At 42.5% G+C, this 21,352-nt stretch overlaps 1 protein-coding gene across 1 annotated transcript in view; it reads left to right on the top strand.

Annotated features, from left to right (window-relative positions):
- syne2b (spectrin repeat containing, nuclear envelope 2b) overlaps nucleotides 1-21,352 on the top strand; it is a gene marked incomplete at its 5' end in the record, with an annotated part of 121,538 nt that overhangs the window by 64,865 nt on the left and 35,321 nt on the right. The window contains 7 exons of the mRNA XM_083633032.1: nucleotides 788-1,122; nucleotides 1,519-1,663; nucleotides 2,108-2,308; nucleotides 3,295-3,554; nucleotides 4,251-4,413; nucleotides 19,283-19,438; nucleotides 20,318-20,458. Coding sequence (XP_083489158.1) covers nucleotides 788-1,122; nucleotides 1,519-1,663; nucleotides 2,108-2,308; nucleotides 3,295-3,554; nucleotides 4,251-4,413; nucleotides 19,283-19,438; nucleotides 20,318-20,458 — 1,401 coding nt within the window. The remainder of the gene's footprint in view (nucleotides 1-787; nucleotides 1,123-1,518; nucleotides 1,664-2,107; nucleotides 2,309-3,294; nucleotides 3,555-4,250; nucleotides 4,414-19,282; nucleotides 19,439-20,317; nucleotides 20,459-21,352) is intronic.

Raw genomic sequence — 21,352 nt, forward strand, 5'->3', positions numbered from 1 at the left:
GCAATTGAGCTGCGGCCCTACCTAATTGGGTGCACTGCATAGCAGCCAACCCTTTACTGCTCTTTTAAAAATACTTACTGATTCCATCTCCTTAATATGAGTTGGAAGTTGGTTCCATTTTACAGCAGCAGAGTACTGGAAGGTACTTTTACCTGCTTCACTCTTTAATTTTTTTGGGACTATGTCTGTACCAAGGCATAAACTTAATCTCACATCGCTGAGAATAAGAATAAAACAGATTATTCCTGCAAAAAGCGGTGGTCAAGTTCAAGTTTTGTAATTGTTTCATTTAAATTCATCATTTTATAAATGTTAGTGTAAAAGCTGCAAAAAATAGCCTAATAGGCTAGCTCCATAATCTACCTATAGGCTGTGGAATCCCTCCCTCATTACCACCACTGAGGTGCCCTTGAGCAAGGCCCTTAACCCCAACTCCTCCTGTGGAGCTGCCCAATGGCCAGCAGATCAGACTGTGGTTGTACTGGTCAGCTTCCAGGTGTGAATATGAACGGTGCGCTCCTGAAAGAGAGAGCATTGCTCTCAGTGAGACTCCCATTGTATAAATAGAGGTGTCTTTTTCCCCAAAACACCGCCCCCCCTCTCCCATTTTTGCCTTCTTTTTTTTCTTTTACAAATCACACCCTGTGGCTGAGACAAGATAGGTCAGTGTCAAACATGTCAAAAAAGGGATCTTGAGACCAGATTCAAGACCGAGACTGGACTGAAGTACTGCAGGCCTGTTGTGATTATAATGTATCATCAAGATATGCTCTTTATAATATTTCAGGAGAATATCTCCCAGGCCAGGGAGTCTGTGAGGAGCTACACCTGTGCTGTTAAACGTGCAGCACAGTTCCTGCGGGACGTCGAGGCTTCTCTCCTGCCGCCACACGGCTCAGTTGGACCATGCTCTGAAACACTGGAGGAGACCCAGCAGGCCTTGGCATCACTCGAGCAGAAATTCCAGATCTACGTGGACCAACTCCAGAGCCAGGTTCCCCAGCATCCTTACCTCTCCCTCCAGGAGGTGGAGCACCTCCAGGGGAACGTTCTGAGCCAGCTCCTGGTCAGGATGTCCACCCTCCAGGCACAGGGCCACATCAGACTTGAGTCGCTCAGCAGGTACAGTAGGGCTTTGTACTAATCTCACATAGACCTGGTTCCTCAATCTCACAAGCTTCATTCCAAGCAGGATCAGAGTCACAATCAAGATCAAATAGGTACAGTACAAATATTGTAAAATAATTTGTCTTGGTGATGTTGGAACATATATAGTACCATCAAGTTACATAGCAAGACATGTATGACAGGTACAGGATAACAGGACCTCACACAGTGTAAGGGGATTGCAATACATACAATAGATAACAGGAATGTGCATGCTATTCTATACATTCAACAATTAGTCATTATGTGTATGTAAGCAAGACGTAGAAAGATAGCTCTGCCCCAGGAAGCCAAAACATGGAATTGGAGATTTCTTTTAATTTGGCCTAACAGAAGATTTGCGTCTTTCAGGTGTGCAGAACATCACAGAAAATACAGGATGTTCCGAGATGAAATCAGCCAGTGTGTGAAGAGTACCGAGGACAGCCTCTCACAGTGCATCTCTCACAAAGTCACCTCTCTCACGGACTGCACTGACCAGCATGTTAGGCTAAAGGTCAGTATGAAAATTATTGTCTTCGTTGTTGACTGCTCTGGCTACCCGTATTCAGCCCCACTGTCTTACTTTTGTTTTATTAAGTTTGTATTAAAATGACACCTAACAATATTTTCGCTCTGTCTGCAATATCCAAAATTGTATTAACTAATTAAGAATTGGTGGAAACAATGGTCATGTGGTGTAATTTGTTCATCCCTGCTATTTCCAGGAAAATAGACTGACTGCAAAAGCAAATCCACATGAAATTAAATGTCATTTTCACTACAACTATGTTTTTGTTTTTGTTTGTACTATCACTACTATAGGTTTAGAAATTGTAGATGTTTTTTTTTTTTTTTTTTTGCGTAACTGTGATATAGGCAGCACATTCGGTTGTACCGACTGTACACGGGGTTGTTATTCTGTACAGCAGAAAAATATTGCTGTGGCTGTGTTGTACAGGCTCTGTGTAAGGCGCTGGAGTTACTCCAGAGGAGTGTGGAGGGGTTGAAGGAGTGGTGCCCGGAGCAGAGCTGTCACGGGGGCAGGGAAGTCGCCGTGGCTGCTGTCAGGAAGTACGTGTCCAGACTGCACCGCTGCACACGGGGGCTCACAGCTCGCTGCAAACAGAGGATGGCAGAATGGAGCCACATCACCGAGAGCGTAAGGACATCTACAATTCTTGTATTGAGGTTTAAAATCATACTTTTCAGTGCAGTGACTTGTTCAGAAAATGTTCTTGATGACAAGGGTCGCAGGTTCGAGCCCCCGTGTTACCTCCGGCTTGGTCGGGCGTCCAAATGGCCGTGCTGTGAGTGCCTGCTCTGGTCGGTCGGGGGCACCTGTTCGGGCGGAAGGGTCAAGTACAATTGGGGAGAAGAGCGGGGTGGGGGCTGAAAAAACTTAAAATTATGACTTGATTTGAGTGAAATTATTTTAGCTCATTCAGTTTTCTCACTTGGTCAAAGAAAAATTAAGATGAGACTCATTAGATGAAAAAAACATTAAATTACCGCTTAGCCTTGTCTTTTCATGTACTTTCCATTCAAGCTGTTTCGTGTCCAGAATCAAATGGAATTAAACCAATTGATAGTGAAAAGGGATGCCAAATAGTCACAGAGATGACATCTAATGAAAGCAAAAAGTGTCATTGGGGCAATTTATCTTGGACATTATGCACTGCTGCATCTACACAATCATATTACAGGCTGTGAGTATCTACATATTACTACTATCAAGAGGTGAAGTGGAAACCTAGTTAGGTTGAAGCCCAGGTCATTAATTTGTCATGATACGGCAGGTTCCCCTGATTGTTAGAGCCGATAAGTAAATAAATTAGATTAGATCATCTAAATTGAAACCCTCGTGGCTCTGCTGCATTATCAATTATTACACCATGTAGAATCTAAAATACAAGATAGTTTTGATTTGTTTGGTTTTTGTACAATTCCCTTTATTTTATATCATAATTTTGATGTCTACACTATTATTCTAAAATGTGAAAAATAGTAAAAAAGAAAAGAAAAATGTGGCCTGTCCAGACTTTTGACTGGTAGTGTAAATTCACAAAATTGTAAGTTAGTGTAAAGGGAGCGGTTGCACCAGATGTACTAATGACATCAGCTCTCTACCCTGGCTCTTCCTCTCAGTTGGAGAAGGCCTCGGTTGTCCTGGAGCAGGTGGAGGCAGAGCTACCTGAGGGCTGCGGGGAGAGCGCCTCGAGTGAGGAGCTTCAGGACCTGCTGCAGAGCTGGGAGCAGTACCAGGACCGTGTGGACTGTGAGCAGCGAGCATTATCCGCGCTGGAGCTACGCATCGCCAGGCTGCAGGGTGTCCCCGCCCACCTGGAACAGGCCCCTCCCACTCCGCTCTGCCAGCAGCTGCAGATCATGCAGAGCCGATACAGCAGGTGAGACCCAATTCAGTATGCAACTCACTACTTTATTCATATCACTGTTCGTGAAGGTGTCAGACTACAGACTTTGAACTATGAAAATCCATTTTGAAAGACATTTTGAAGTCAAATCCACATCGTTTGGAGTGTGAATTTTATGCATTACATAAAAGTATTTATCTTCTACTGCCTTTAACTATAAATATAAACTATTCCAACTTAGTCCCTTGATAATAGAGTTTCGCAGGAATGAGTCCGGGAAACCTGGGTGATTAGCACTTCTGCCTCTTGTGTGTAAAAGGCTTTCGGTTAAATGCTTGAAGTTTGTGTTCAGCAAAATAATCTTCACAAATGAGGACCAGTTTTATGACTTTTGAAGAGTTTTCTAAAAACAGCGTTCAAAAGTCATGAAAGTCTTCCTCATTTGTGAAGATTGTCTTGCTGAGCACAAACTTAGCTGTTTCATAAACTTTTGTTAACCAAGGCACAGACCTTATTTCAAGCATTTAACTGAAATCCCCATACAAATCCCATTGCCTTGGCTTTTACACCAGGAAGTGCAGGGACTTCTGGGTAAGCCGACAAAAATACATCATCCCTGGTACTCGATGAGATTTACAAACATCACTCATCTGAAAACTAATAACAGACTTGTATGTTTTTGCCTAAAGTAAAGATGTTCTTGATTCCTGGTACTGTGTTTCTCCACAGTGTAAAGCACAGCAGCAGGGCAGGTCTGGAGTTGGCCCGTCTGGAGGCAGAGGAGAGGGACATGGTGCGGGAGCAGCTTCAAGCCATCAGACTGTGGCTGGAGGCTGCAGGCTCTCTCCTGTCAGAGCTGACAGAAGACTCCGGCAGCACACAGGAGCTGCAGGTGAGGAGGACACTTGGTTTGTTCAACTTCACTATGACCAATCACAACAAACCTGAGGGTGTCTCCAGCAAATTGACACAATCAGAGAATGTAGAAGAATGACTGTTTTGATCATAGCTTCACTGTTATCTCTCTACCTGCAATACAGACAGTCATGGGATTCTGGACAAAATCATATCTGACAATAAAGATATTCTCAGATTTGGGTTTGAGAGACAAAATGTCAGTCCTAATGTGGATTAAATAAGGGTCCTTGATATAAGATGCCCAGTGGGTGTGGAGTGAGTTGAATCAGTGCGGATTCCTCGTGAGTCCCGAGTGGTAGCGAGGGGATTGGTTAAACTCACTCCCCAGTATAAATGCATGTTAATCAGCTCCGCCAAGGGAGCTAGCTCTCTTGGTGTTGCGGTTAACATGTCGGACTCCCAAGCCGAAGGTCGGCGGTTCATATCCCACCCCTGGACAAGCCCTTAACATGGGTTGCTGCAAGTACCACCTACACAACGCCGTTACACTGAGTTCATGCCTGATCTAACAACACAGTGCTGAGTTAATGCCTGATCTAACAACACAGAGTTGAGTTAATGTCTGATCTAACAACACAGTGCTGAGTTCATGCCTGATCTAACAACACAGTGCTGAGTTAATGCCTGATCTAACAACACAGAGTTGAGTTCATGCCTGATCGAACAACACAGTGCTGAGTTCATGCCTGATCTAACAACACAGAGTTGAGTTCATGCCTGATCTAACAACACAGTTCTGAGTGTCTCTCTCCCTGCTGGCCGATGATGTGTAGATAATGTCTCTCTACCATGGCACACCAAGCAAACATTCTACAACAAACACAGACAAATACAGGTGTTTGGTTGGTGTGCCATGGCTGTCTGTCCTTGTTTGGAGATGTTTGGTCAGATTTGACATGTTCAATCCTTGTGTGTCTGTGTTTAGCCCATTTCACACTATGAATGAATGATTTTTATTTCGAGTGTTTAACAAAAAACAACCGAAAAGGATAGGTGAGAAGCCATAGGCTTATGGTAACCTACCCACTTACATCTCATTAATGCTCAATCAATCATGATAGAAGACAAGTAACAGATTCAGATTCATTTATTAAGGACTGCACAACAAGTCGGCAGAATTTGCTTTCAGTACAGCAATTGTTAAGCACATGAATATGTGTCAGCATGAGACATTACAGTACATAGACAGACATATGACAACATAAATACAGAACATTCAACATATACATTGCTGGAGAGGTATGCAGTGATATTTCAGAGGTGAGTGGAGTTCAGAAACCTGATGGCAGTGGGGAAAAAACTGTTTTTGAATCGTGTTGTTTTGGTGGAAATTGATCTGTAGCGCCGTCCAGAGGGCAACAGTTGGAACAGGTGATTGGCTGGGTGGGATGTGTCAGAAACTATTTTTTGTGCTCGTGTGATTGTCCGTTTATGGTAGAGAGTGTCTAGTGATGGGAGTGGGGTACCTATAATTTTTTAAGCTTTTTTAATTATTCGTTGGAGTTTGTTGCGTGAGTTACTGTCCAGGTTGCCGTACCAGATGGTTATGGATGAGGTGAGGATGCTTTCTAGTATGGCTGTATAGAACTGGAGGAGCAGATTGGATTTTACTTTGAATTTTTTGAGCTGCCATAAACAGTGCCATAAACAGTGCCATTCTATTACAATTAATGTTAAGTGACAAATAAAAGATAACAGATGGTAACCGATTGTTGCTAAGAAATGAACAATGACTTAATGTAAATAAAGCAATTTGTGATAAAGAATGTAAGATAAGTAATGAGACATGGTCAATAACTTAGTATAAGTCAATCACTAAAAGTAAGCAATTTAATCTAAGTAAACAATTCATATAGAGAAAATAACAATACCTTGATATACACATACATGCATGCTTGTACACACATATACATACGTTCATAAACACAGACTTTCTGCCTGTACAACTCATCCACTAAACATTATCCAACAACTGAAAGAAATAATCTACCTATAGGCTGTGGATCTGATTTTATTTTCATGAAACACAACCTCAGTGGTCAGCAGATCAGACTGTACTGGTCAGCTTCCAGGTGTGAATGTGTATGAATGTGATCAGGGCGCTCCTGAAAAATATAGTATTGCTCTCAGTGAGACTCCCCCGTATAAAAAAAAAATAAAGTTTCAAAAACCTACGCACCTAATGCTAATTTAGAGTAACAGCCCAAACACACCAGATTCCTATCCTATGCTGAAGCAATGCCTTGCGGAGGGAGTTTCATTTCGCAGTCCTTGTTAACAGGGGAGACCGATCACACGTTGCCTCGCCTCGCTGAAGTGACGCTGCACGCATGCTGCAGCGATAGTTTTGGCGTCTGGTCTATTTTTCACATGAGCTGCGAGCAGTCAGGCAGCCAGGCATGACGTCAATGCAAGTTGTGACCGGCACGGGGCAAAACAGAACCAGGCATGGAGCAAAACAGAGTGCTAATAATAATAATAATAATAATAATAATAATAATAATAATAATAATAATAATAATAATAATACATTTGATTTTAAAAAAAAGTGCCTTTCTCAAACTCAAGGACACTGTACAGTAAAAAGATACAATAAAAAGTACATAAAAAAAAAAAAAAAAAAGTGACTTCTTCTGAAAAAAAACTTCTTCTGCTCCTGGTGTGAATGGCAAGGCTCCTGCTCGATGCTGCTAGATGCTGCTCAATGCTTCTGTGACACACTGCTTCTGAGATGCTTTTAGTGTGAACCAAGCGTAATGGTCTAGGCCAGTGATTCCCAAACTGCCATGGAGGTACTGCAGGAGGGCCGCGAGAGGTCTGCCAACACTCCCGATTTTCACGGGCAATCAAATGGCTCTAGCTGGGTCATTTTTAAAGCTACAGTGGAGATCCTAGAATACCTAAGACATCCATTGCTACCAAGCATAATATGCTAGCTTGTCGGCAAGGGGGCTAAATCACGCTCCAAACGTAGGTTAAATTTGGGTTAGGAAAAACTATTTCAAAGGGGTCCCAATTTATTTGAATGAAAATAGGTTCAATGGGTACACATGAGTCTCCCCTTTACAGATAAGGTAGCATTTTTCACAGATTCATTGATTGTGGATTGATTTCTTCTGTTGTTGCTCATCACATTTTGTCTCAACAAATGTGTTATGCATGCAAATACTTCTGATGAGTAAGGGGGGAGAAAATGTTGACAATCTGCTTTTGGGTATTTTGCCAAAATGTTTCTTTATGTGGAGGATGGATTATTCATTTCCCTTATATGCCCAACTTCACATACTCTGTTAATGAAATAAAAAATATATAATATAAAAAACATATACATAACATCATCTCATAGTCTCATGTGTTGATCAGAGTTGTGATTAAAGGGTTGGATGGGCCCCGGAAGATTTTCAGATTTCAAAGTGCATTCTTGGGTTTGGGAACCCTTGGTCTAGGCTACGAGGCCAAAACAGTTGTTACAAGTAGTTCCTGAAGTTCAGCCTGAAGTTCAGAAATTTCTAGGAAATGCAAAGCTGAATCTAGAGAGCATTAACTGTGCGGTGTAACTGTCTGGTAAATATGCAGCATTTGAACGTAACGGTACAACGTAACCGTTACTTTGGCCCGGTGGCGGTCTGGTACCCAGCATTATGCTGCACTATTGTGCCTCTAGTCCTGAGACCTGATCAGCAGCCAACATGTCCCTATCCACTCCTCTTCTCTGCTCCCCCCCCCCGGCTCCTCTCCCCGCACAGAGGGTCTGTGCTGCTGAAAGACAGACTGAAAGCCCCACACACACGCACACACCCTCCATCCCCACCGCTCTTGTACCAGACACCTTTTGTCCCCCGCTGTAAGTGGATCTTCCAGGTGACCTCTGTGGCCAAGTCTCCCACCAGCACTCTTCATCTCATGGACACGCACATGCGCGCGCACACACACACACACACACACACACACACACACACACACACACACACACACACACACACACACACACACACACACACGGTCACACTCACCATGTCTCCACTCTCTCATGTCTGTCTCACACACACAAACTGTCATCATGTGTGTGTGTGTGTTCCTTCTTGTCTCTCTCTCTGTCTCTCTCTCTCTCACACACACACACACACACACACACACACATCTCACTCTCTAATACATACACACACACACACACACACACACATGTGCGCAAGCACGTGTACACACACTCACACACATCTCACTCTCTAATACACACACACACACACACACGCACATACCCAGTTTCCCATGGTGATAACACGATGCACCTCCCTCTTTTGCAGAGCATGGGACTCTTTCAGATCCAGGTAGACTCTTCTGTATTTCTGCTGGCATTTCTAGCTTTTCTGCATTATGTAATTTGTGTCATCTCTAGCCTGTAGATGATGATAGAAGATAGAAGTGCCTGTCATTGTGTTTCATGTTGTTGAAAAGAGCTCACTCGCACTAATGTGGCAATGAAAGGCTGAAGAGAGAGAGAGGGCTGGCTGCTAAACAAAGAGCTGAGCACTTGTGCGGTAAGAGATGTAGACATAATTTAGAAGATTGATTTCAACCGTTTGGAAAAATAACACTTTCCCTGACAAAGGTTTGTCTCTGAAAATCTGAAGTTGTTTATCTGAAGGCCTTTGCTTTGCTTTTTTTATTTTATTTTTTTTTCCTTTTAGAATCCACTTGTCAGATTTTGGAAGGAATCTTTGAATGAGCAAATATTGAGATTTTTCTTGGGTGCTGTATAACTTTATAAGCTTTATCAAACTTTATCATCATCAAATTACTCTTGGTCTCTTTTTCTCTGTTTTTTTGTCCCCTATTTTGTCCTCTTTCTCAGGGTTCCTATGCAGGTCTGGAAAATCTGCAAAAGTATTAAAAATGAATTTGATCATTTCCAGGTCTTGAATAGTTTGGGAATTTGAAAAATATCGAAAATGTTGTGGTTTTTTATGTGGTTGCAGAGCCACTTTGGGTCCACCGTTTTTTTTGATGATCAGAATAATGTTCAGATAGAGAGATTAGGGATGATCATTTTGAAAATTTTCCAAAATCGATAATCGGTGAAAATTAACGATCAATTATCGATTATCGATCATATTAATACTTAGAAAATTTTCAATTTTCAATTTTCAATTTTTTTTTTACAAAATGAATGCCTATGGCAGAAAATACGAAAGACAACGTGTTCTCCTCAATGAACTCTTTATTTCAATGTGTCTCCTCTCCAACACTGCTGTCCCCGGCGCATGCCGGTGTGAATTCCCCATGTTTAAAACAGTTTTGTTGGCACAAAGGCCCGTGCCCAGCCAGAAAACTAGAGACTATATGAAGCTCCACCTCACGTTAGTCGGCTGTGCAATGGAGTGGGGCGAGGAGGAACGAATTCCACCCAAACCTAGTCCAATTTTTTTTTTTTTTTTTTTTTTTTTTTTAATAACAAAATCGATCCAAATGCCACAGGATCGATTCCAATCCTTAATGATCAATTATCGATTTTCGATAATTGATGAACATCCCTAATAGGGATGCTCTTATTATGCAGTCGCTGTCAGCATGCATTATATCAAATACCCTGCACCCAAATCACATCCTGTCAGGAGCATAGGGTCTGCACCAAAATCACATGCAGTCCAGAACTAGAGTCTGACTGGAAAAAAAGTCGTTGAAATAGTCAGAAAAGGGAGTTTTTAAAATGGAATCCGTGTAGTAACCCTGCCAATCATCTAACATATTCTGTTATTTGTCGCTGTGAAGAACAGTCTTCATCTACATGTATACTGTACAGTGATATGACCTCGTTAGCAGGGACAAGATGTCTATCTGCGTAAATCATTGAACACCAGGGTGTCCGGTAGGGGTGGGAATCTCGTATCTCCCACGATACGATATTATCACGATACTTAAGTCACGATCCGATAGTATTGCGATATTGCGATATGCTAGAATTGCGATATATTGAGTATTGCGATATTGCGATATATTGTGATTTATTACCCTTTTTCAACTGCAAATGATGTCCCAAAGGTAAAAAACTTTGTCAACATCTGTTTGATCTAATCAGATAAAATTTCCAGTCTGTTCAATCATTTTTATTGGAGCAAAATGGGATTGTCAAGCAGACTGACTGACCAACACTGTCATAAAAACCTGCCATAAATGTTGCATGGACTTGACATTTTGTATAATAAAATATCACGATACTTGGCATTCGATGTGATATGATATATTGCCCACAAAATATCACGATACTATGCTGTATCGATTCCTCCCCCCACCCCTAGTGTCTGGGTAGTGTAGCAGTAGATTCCCTGCCTACCAACACGAGGGCTGTCCATACAGGCACGATTGGCTGTGTCTGCGGGTGGGAAGCCAGATTGAGAGTATGTGTACTGGTCGCTGCACTAGCGCCTCCTCTGGTCGGTCGGGGGGCCTGTTCGGGGTGGAAGGGAACTGGGGGGAATAGCGTGATCCTCCCACGTGCTATGTCCTGCCGGTGAAGCTCCCCGCTGTCGGGTGAAAAGAAGCGGTTGGCACCTGCGCATGTCTCGGAGGAAGCATGGTGCTAGTCTACGGCTCTCCCCAGATTGGCAGAGGGTGGAGCAGCGACCGGGGCAGCAGGGCAAAATTGACCAAGTACAATTGCGGAGAAAGTGGGGGGCAAATCAGAAAAAAAAAATATATATATAATAATAATAATAAATATAGCCGCAAGCGGCGATGCGGGGTCCAAGCTTCTGGTGACTTGGGGGTTATACAGTATGTCAGATAATATAGACACTGAATTGCACATTTAGTCAGAGTTGATATGTGCACAAGTGTACCAAGTTTGTAGTAAGTAATATGTAGTAAGTAGTCAGGGCTGGACTGGGACCAAAAAAGCTACCTGCCATGTGTCAGACAGGCCCACAATTTCCAATCGGCCCAATTTTTCGCGCTCGCTTCGCTCACGCTCGCATGGGTTGGGGATTTACTTATAAAGCCACATGTTATGACCCGGTCTAGGGGTTTTAGGTGTAATGATGTTGCAGCATTGAATAAACGTGCCCAGTGAGAACTCAACGTTTACTTATTAAATAGACATAAGTACAGTACTGTTGTTGAGGCTATAATAAAGGACTGTATGATACTATAACTTGCTGGTTCTGATTGGATTTAAACTTCGCTCCAGGTGTGTCTGTTAAAACACGGAAGCAGACAACTTATCTTCTTTCAAGACTTTTACTTGACTGAGCAATGGTCAGACATGGGCGTGGTTTACATGTGTATGTGGTTCTGTAAAGAAATAAAATATATATATACATTATTATAATTACAGTAATAAACTAGTCCACCACAAAGCCTATAGCATCAGTTATATCCATCTATGCATACATACACACAGTATATACACTATATACTGACATAAACTATTGTATGTTCACTACATACATAGCCAGCATATCAGCCTCCATATCAACATACATGTACATATATCGTGGAAATAACAATCACTAATAATTACTATTACTTGCCTAAGCTTGATACAATAAAACTATTTAAATGTGCACCAAACCACAAACCACTATAAATTATACAATACTAATGCAGGGCAAACATCTATTTCTAATATAATCTTAGTCATAGCATAGTCTCCACAATGCACCCGACAGGCACGGAGTATGGCATTCCATCAATTATTCAATTAACAGCCACGTGTACTAGGAGCGGAATCCATCACGCATCCTTCTAGGGTAACCAAATCTCCAACATGAATATAAACTTATGCTTTACATTAACTGCAATTAACTGATAACTTAAACAGTGACATGACTTACAGGTCTCAGGGACGCACGCACACAGTACTAACTGAGATCAGTCTCTGAACCGCGGACATGAACCATGCTCCTCACACTCGCTTTCTTCTCTCTGTCCGCTCGCACTTCACCTCTCCAGCGCGTGCCCGCTACATTACAGCGCGTGCCCGCTACAGCACGAGTCCGTTCCAATCCCCAGCGCGTACCTGATCTGCATCCTCAGCAAACGGCGCTGATAGACGGCCTTTTGAACAAGTACTAAACATAACACTGATTTTTTTAAAGTGCAGACATTTCAGTCGCACACTGTGCGTCTCAGCAGCGCAGCATGTCAGCATGTGTGTGCGCTGCTCTCAGCAGGGTGTGTGCGTTGTGCACCCGCCTATACAGAGACACATAGCCTATTACTATCTTGCACATTGTGGAGTTAGAGGGAGCACCAACAACATCTTTGAACAACACGTCTGTTAGCAGAGTGGGTTAATGCAGCAGTTCTCGCGTGCACTCCCAGAGCAGCAGCAAGACGGAGGAAATAAATATAACACGAGGAACAGTTTCTCTTTCTCTCTCTGTGGTCAGAGACACACACAGACATACATACGTTTTCCGTGCATGTCATTGGCTGTCACCACCTGTGTTGCCTTCAGGTAACATCCTAAATTACAAAGCTATACATTAGCATTGGTTAGAGGGCCACTCCAGAGACCAGAATCATTCATTATTGACGCCTGAATGGGCCGCTACCGGCCCAATCAAATACATAATACATACTTTTTCACCAACCTGACCGGCCCACTTACCCAGCGGCCCAGCGGCCATCGCACCGGTAAGAATACATTGCAGTCCAGCCGTGTAAGTAGTAGTGGTGGTGGTAAGCCAAATGGTGGCTGTCAAAGAGGCTTATTAAGCAATGGACTTTTTCTAGGCAAACTGTCATAATTTCAAATCCTAGCTTCCTGATAAGCTTAGATGTGTTAGCCATGAGTGGGCAGCTTACTTTTGTGGTGCTCCGAGTCCATTGGATGAAGATAGTGTGCTGCTTCTACTGTACACTTCTGATCATGGTTATAGATGTGCTCAGTGAGGAAAGGATTAAACAAACTGTTCCTGAATCTGATCTAAGTAATTGGTTGTCACAATGAAAAGCCAATGCTTTTGTAGTAGTGGTGGTAGTCATAAATCTGGTCTGCATAAGCACAAGGCCAGAATTTGAACCATTTGTCATGAAATTAATGTAAAATCCTAACTGCTACTAGATACTCCACATGGTACATTCATAGTGTCTCTGTATAGGTATAACAAGATTAATATTCAGGTTGTGTAAATCACCCTTTAAGTCAAACTGCTAGTGGCTTAATAGGTTATCAGTTAACAAGTTACTTGTCTGTTATTCAGATGTTTTAAAAGGGTAAGCTTGGGCACAGTGGACATCTACAAGTTGGCAATAAAAGTGTAAGCTCAAGGTTGACTAAAGGAGTTAGGATATAATGCATAAAAAACTGGGACAAAAGACAGCAAAGGAGGTAGATATATGATTCAAACAATAAGTTTTTATTGCAAATAAATGAAAAACTTAAAGTAAAAAGAAATGTATGAATCCATTTTGTCCTTGTGTGGGGCTGAGTCGGGGTTTCTGGACTGTGTGGAGGGACTGTCGAGTCTTGGAGTCAAGTCTGAGTCAGGGCTATGATTTGATTGTCTATTATGTCAACTCGGATGTGATTGAGCATGAGGATAGCTTCTTCCATTTTGTCTGTAGTCATTTGAGTTGGTGATTTTGTAAGCAGTGGTGTGATAAGTGCGAGTGGGATGGTGTATGATGTTTCCTGGTTATTGATGGACAGAGAGAATTGGATATGTGTTTTGCGGTTTCTGTTTTATGGCGTTGATTGCATTTGTGACATTTGTATGTGAGTGAGTCAAAGTTTACAGTAGTGATGGGTGCCAAAAACAGAAGTACTTGTTTGTGATGGTGGCAGAAGAGACTTCACCATAGATGCTTTGAGTGGTGGGTGGTGGTGGTTCTCTGTATGATTCAAGTGCAGTGGTGGGTGTTGATGTTGTGGTTGGGGTGGTTGTCAGATATGTATTGGTTTGTATGCATGTATGGATAGGTTGGTCAGGTGGTACCAGTCGTCGATGTCAGGTTTACAGTCCCCCCACCCAGCTAGGTCAATGGTTCCAGTTGGGTCACTGAGGAGGAAGGTTGTTGTGTTCATGGTGGTGCCGGCTCAGGTTGTTGCTTCAGTTGTGGGTTTTACCAGTTTGATTACTTTGCAAGTGATGTTGATCTGTGGAAGAGCATGGCATAAACAGACAAATTAGTCATAGGAAGTAGTATGTTTAGCTTTTATAACTTCACATTGACATGACACTATTTGCATATAGGTTGACTTTAGAAAATCTGGAGTATGTAATTCAAATTCAAAGATTCAAGGCCAAGGTTCAGTAGGTGGAATTTTGTATTTGCATGATATTGTATGTTTTATCTAATGTCACTGCTGTGGCATAGGGTGCAAGAAAAGACAGTAGACTTACTTTTTCGAAGTGGCGTCCTTCATTCCGAAGGGTGGTGGTCTGTGGTGGTTGCATGTGAAGAGCCACCCAGGGAGTGATGGATTATGGGAATTTGAGTCCGAGTCTCCCAGCCCTGAGTCAAATAGGTGGCTCACACGTGTGTGTGTGTGTGTGTGTGTGTGTGTGTGTGTGTGTGTGTGTGTGTGTGTTTTTGTGTGTGTGTGTGTGTGTAGTTGGCTTTAATTAAACACACAAGATAGGAATACATTTCAAATTTTTATACCCATAGCTCCACCCATCTCCCCACCCACATGGCACAATCCACAAGTGAGTGAGTGAGGCACTCTGGGAGATGAAGTACACCAGTGGTGGCCATTTTAGTATATGTGTATGTGTGCGTGTGCGTGCGTGCAAAACAGACAAAATAGTCATAGGAAGTAGTATGTTTAGCAATAAACAATGTAACAATCAAACAAACAACAATAAACAATATATTTTAACCATGGCTAAAGAGAAAAACATATGCAATTCACCTTTAAGATCAGGATTGCTTGGAATGGCTCAACAATGGCTAACAAAACTACAACTTACTTAATAATGCATCTGAAGGGAGGATAAACACCAAAGGACTGAAACACCAACACAGCCTTCTGCAGTCAAGGACACACACTGAGTGTAGAGGCTGATTAGCCTCTTAAGTGCAGGTGTGTGGTGATCAGTCCAGAATTAGGTGCAGGTGTGGCGTGTGTGTGTGTGTGTGTGTGTGTATAGGTGTATACTGTAGGTGTATATGTGTGTGTGTGTGTGTGTGTGTGTGCGCGTGCGTGCGTGCGTGCATGTGTGTGTGTGTGTGTGTGTGTGCGTGTGTGTGTATGTACTGACACCTGTGTGTGGAGTGAGGCAATCTGGGATATGAAGTGCAGCAGTGGCAGCCATTTTAGGATGTGGCAAGCACATATATATATATACAGTATATGTGTGTGTGTGTGTGTGTGTGTGTGTATAGGTGTATATGTGTGTGCATGTGTGTGTGTGTGTGTGTGTTTGTGTGTGTTTAGTGTCAGGGCATGTGTCATCAAAAGTTTAAACATTTATCATTTCAAGACGGTTTCACATATCCAAATTCTTTGTACAACTTTAGATCAGGGAAGTCCAGAGATGACACACAAAAAGTTTGGGCTCATTCGGGCAAATGGCCTAGGACGAGTTCGAAAAAAAGAATATTGAGAAAGTCCAAGATGGCGGAAAATCTAGCAGACTGAAATGGGCGTGGTCTATATGGATAGATGCGTATTGATCCAGGGAATCCAGCAGATGTGGAATTTTGATTCTACGCCTCACGGTTCAGCAGTTATGGGCCAATACGTGCAGTCGGCTGTTATAGCGCCACCATCTGGCCAATAATTTTTTAAGCTAATTTTTTGTCTCTGAGTAGTGGGGCACATTTCCAACCTATGTGCAAGGTCTGGCTACTGTAGCCCTTACGGTTTTTGACGTGCATGCTGTTTTATGGCGGAATAATAAAAATAACTAGAATGTCTACATTTCCTAACGAAAATGTAATTGTGCTTGCTGTCCTCGCCATGCACCGCCTGGCTTCCAAAGTCCCTGCCCATGGACCTAGGGGGACTAAGTAGTTATGGGGGTGCCTATGTGAGTAAAAGGACTTTGGAGTAGAAGTACTTGGTAGTTGGGGAAGTCAGACTGGTTGTAGCCTACTAGAGAGACACAAAAGGCTGGCCCAATCTCTGCAATCTAAAACTACATTACCTGCAAACTACAGCATCAATAATTACCATGTATTGTAAATGTCTCCAACTGTCTCAAGGAAAATAGGCCATGATAACCTCCAGAGAAGTAGTATTCCTTGTAGTGTCATTCATGTTTATGGTTGCGACAACAACTGTTTACAAAACTAGCAGGCTTACCAGAGCTGCAAACACACAAGTGAAAAGCTATCAATGGCTGCATCTAATCAGCCAGTAACTAATGTAGGCTATCTTCCATTATGTTAGTGTAAGAAGTCAAATGTACTGATAATAGTCCCTGGTCACCAAAGTAATGTTACCCTTTTAGTTTTGTTACAGAGTTGCTGATCGGTTGTCATGTGTCCAGTCAGCCAGAGAAGCTGCTTGGGTAGCATGCTAACTAACGCCTAACGCAGTGGTTCTCAACTGGTGTAGCCTCAGGACCCACTATTTTCCTTGTCATGAAGTCGCGACCCACATTTCAGATTTTTTTTTAAACCACTCAAATTTATTGCACAAAAAATAGCGCATTTATTTAATACACAATGCCTTCATGCACTGTCAAATGAACAAGAAAGTGCAACAGAAGTGCAACTAGGGCTAAAAACCAATTGAAATAAAGCAGACTTGAATTACAGGCCTATACTGTATGTTTTTAAATTTAAACAAGTCAAACTGGTCATGGTCAGAAAGTCTTATTTGAACTGTATGAAATATGAAATAAAAGGCAGACTTTTCTTGAATCACAGGCAGGCTATATGCTTTTTAGTTAAACTGGTCATAACTTTTAATTAAACTGGGGCCATGCTAATCCAGTTTCAATCATCTGAATTGAACTAAAATTAAATATGAAATGAAAAGGCAGACTTCTCTTGAATTACAGGCAGAGCATATGCTTCAGCTTGTTAAACAAGTAAAACTGGTCAGGCTAATCCAGTTTCAATAATCTGAATTTAACAAATGGAAAAAAAAGAAAAAAAAAAAAAGTCAATGTCCACGATCCAATCAAAACGGCCCCGCGACGCTACCCACCAGTTGAGAAACGCTGGCCTAATGCTAGCATTAGCTCAATTAGCTTGTTGCAACTAGTCCCAAACATTGATGAACAGTGTGTCCTAACGCCAGGGGGACAAGGTGTTTGTTTTGGCTGGCTGAGGTTAGCCTATAAGGCACAGTTGTTGTGGCTAACAGCCTCCATTCACACTAGGCTATTCACACTAGGCTATCTCTTCCATTATGTTTTCAAACCCAGCTGGCTGTATATAATGAACAATCACAAAGTGGTGACACTTACCCATGGGTTCAGTTAATTTTGTTCATTCATTGTTTTCTGGACATGTTTCCATGCTACATTAACACAGCAGCTAACAGAACAGACAGGCCTCCCATGGTTGGCGACAAGTGTATATCATTCTCTCTACCCAAGATGCAACACTGCTCTACCCAACATGCAACGCTGCTGCTCAGAGTTGCTCTTTAGCTCTATTTATCTGGTCAAATCTCACCGGATTCCTGTTTCCAGTACACTTTTAGCATTTGGTTTTTAACAGAGAAGAGCTGCTGAAAACATACAGTATGCAAATGAGAGTGAGACCATGAGTGATATACCCACTGTGATACAAGCATAGGTGTGTCTGTTGTCTGTACAATAGCGTGCGTGCGACAAGTGACAAGTGTCATACAAGAAGGAAGGCTGGCCATAATGAGAATGAATCCGCACTTCCTGCCGCTCTTCAAAATAAAACAATTTAGAAGGGACAGGCACTGAATGCTGCTATAGCGCCCCCTAAAGGCTAAATGACAAAATACTTCTCCTATAGGCTCAGAGTACATCCCTCCACACCTGTACCAAGTTTGGTTAGCATCGGACGATCTTTGTGAAATAGGCCCCACCCACAGAAAGTTGGAAGTGGATTATATCGCAACGGTGCGTTTTTTTCAAAAACTTCCAAATCAGTGTTGTGCGGGACAGTCCCCACATGATGTGTGCGTTGGTTTGGTGAAGATTGGACAAAATTTCAAGGAGAAATAGCAAAAAAACGGTTTTGGACAAAATGCAAAATGGCGGAAAATCTAGTCAGACGGAAATGGGCGTGGCCTAGTTGAGTAGATGCGGGAGGACCCAAGGAATCCAGGGAAAAAAGAAGTTTGATGATAGACCCTACGGTTCAAAAGTTATGGACCAAAAGGTAAGGAGGGCTGTTATAGCGCCACCATCTGGTCAATTGGTGCAATTTTTTCGGGTATAGTAAAAGACCCCTCAGTGCACCTCCCTACCAAGTATCGTAGCTCTAGCTGTTATGGTTTCTGAATAACAGCTAATTTACTGCAAGATTTTGCAAGATTTTTCTAAACCCCATGCAAGTCAATGGGGGAAAAAATGGCGCTTACTGGCGAATTGCGGCCAAACCGCTTTTCGCCAACCCTTAGCAAAGTCATAGCACACCTGTCCTCAATAAGCCGGTCATTTTGAGGTCTGGCATGTCTATGTGGCGCAAAAATTGGGGGAGTTATTACGCGCAGAAAAAGTGGATAGCAAGAAGAATAATAATAAAAATAAGTATGTGGGATTTCAAGATTGTGCCTTGCTTGTCAGCAAGCACAATAATAATAAACGGAACAGATAGAATAGGGATCCACGCACTTCGTCCTTGGACCCCTAATTAACACCAGACAAAATCTTAAAAGTATGGAATTCTTTAATTGCTTTCTCTCTCACACGCACTATTTCTGTCTCATTTACGCAATGATCCTCTCTCCCTGCCTGCAGGAGGTCCACGAGCAGCTGTGTACCCAGAAGGCCGTGCTGCAGCGCATCATGGAGAGCCTGAGGATGAAGTACTCTGACATGTACAGCCTGGTCCCCACCGACATCACAGGCTCGCTGCACGAGGTCACACAGGCGCTACAGGAAGTGGAGGAGAAGGTACCAAATATTTAACTTCTGTCATAGCTGAGCTCAAGTTCTAGTTTAATATTTTGTCGTCACAAATGCGCGACATTTGATTTGCAGCAGGGCACACAACGCAATAAATCACATCTTTCCAAAATAAAAACTTTATACGGATGTTGATGTGTAGTCTCGCAGCACTGCTACCACACCGTGGCAGCAGTGAGTCTTTCGTTAATGCCAAAGAAAACATTTAAATAACAAAAGCACCCACTTTTACTGCTCTAGCAGCACTGCCGCAGTACTGTGAAAATAAATGAACAACATCTGTAGTACCTTTTAGAGATTTATATACTTTGATTTGCAAATAGATGTTCATCCTTAACCCATTGATACCTGATGCAGCATTTGTGTGTGCTTTAAGACCGCGAACCGCGTTAACGCGGTTCGCAGTCTTAAAGGGATACACACACAAATGAGGGATATACACACAAATGCTGCATCAGGTGTCAATGGGTTAAGAAACGCATCAACATTTGTATCACTATTGTAGCGTCCGAGCCGGCTTCGAACATAGGATCTCTTAGCCCACACAAAAGACAAGCTTCTTTTGGCATGACGTTTAACCACTCGGCTAAAGGGCCAGCCCCCTTGATGGATCACACATAATTAAGTGCCTAGAAGTTTGAGTATCCTTACATGCACAGGTTTTTACAGTTGAAACTCCTTAAATTGTTTGTAGTGGTCAGGATAATTACTTTTTTTTTTATATATATATATATAGTTTTAGACAGGAAATAAAAAGTCAGTCACTTGGCCAAGTAGTGGCCAAGACAAACTGACAATCAAAAAATTCACTGAACTGGAATACTCCATCCTGGGTCATACTGTAGCTCTCTCTGAATGTGTTTGCAGGTGGGAGAGGCAGTGGAGAGAAGCGGTCCTGTCTACAGACTGGGAGCTAAGCTCTGTGAGGTCCAGGCTGGTCTGAGATCAGTCCAGGACAAACTGGAACAGAGAAGCCCCACTGTGGCTGAAGCACAGAGCACTCAGAAGGTGGGTGGTGAATAATGGAAAATAGAAATCTACTTCCCTTTGTAGTTGTGACTTTGTAGTTGTTTTTGTCCAAAGCCCTTTTTTATGCCTCCGCCGGCGATAGCCAGGCCGGAGGCATTATGGATTCGGGTTGCCCGTACGTCCGTCCGCTGTTTGTTAGTGCAATATCTCAGGAACGCCTTGACGGAAATTCTTCCAATTTGGCTCAAACTTCGACTTGGACTCAAGGATGAACTGATTCGATTTTGGTGGTCAAAGGTTAAGGTCACTGTGACCTCACGAACGCATTTTCAGGCTCGTTAACGTGATATCTCAGGAATGCCTTGACGGAATTTCTCGGAATTTGCCTCGTCAAACGTTCAACAAAATTATTTTGCAATTTCAAGTTTTTAGAACACAGAAAAATGAACAAACTCAGATACAGGAAAAGAAAAGAAATAAAGAAAAAACATACATACAGTCCAAAATGACAACACAGTGCCACCAGTTACATACAGAGTTTATGTGCTTGTATGTACACTGTATATATATATATGCCCGGCCGGGCGAATCACCCGTCACCCCTAACCTTGTCAAGGTAGGCCAGAAATGGGTCCCAAAGAGTTCCAGGTGAGTTGAACCTGAGTCTCTCCATTCGTATAACAGACATCATGTCCACCAACCACAACTGAAAAGAGGGTGGAGAGGGGGGCTTCCATTTCTGCAGAATGAGTTTCTTGGCAACAATTGTCCCCTGTGTCAGAGATTGTTGCGCGCAGCCGAAGATGGTGAGTTCTGCCTCTGGCTGAAGGGTTATTTTGTAGGCCTTAGAGTACCAATCAAATATTTTAGCCCAGAATCCGGTAAGTAAAGGGCAGGACCAGAAGGCATGATACAGAGTGCCCTCCGACACCT

Source organism: Poromitra crassiceps, assembly GCF_964638095.1.
Source record: "Poromitra crassiceps genome assembly, chromosome: 3".
In the NCBI taxonomy this organism is placed as follows: domain Eukaryota; kingdom Metazoa; phylum Chordata; class Actinopteri; order Beryciformes; family Melamphaidae; genus Poromitra; species Poromitra crassiceps.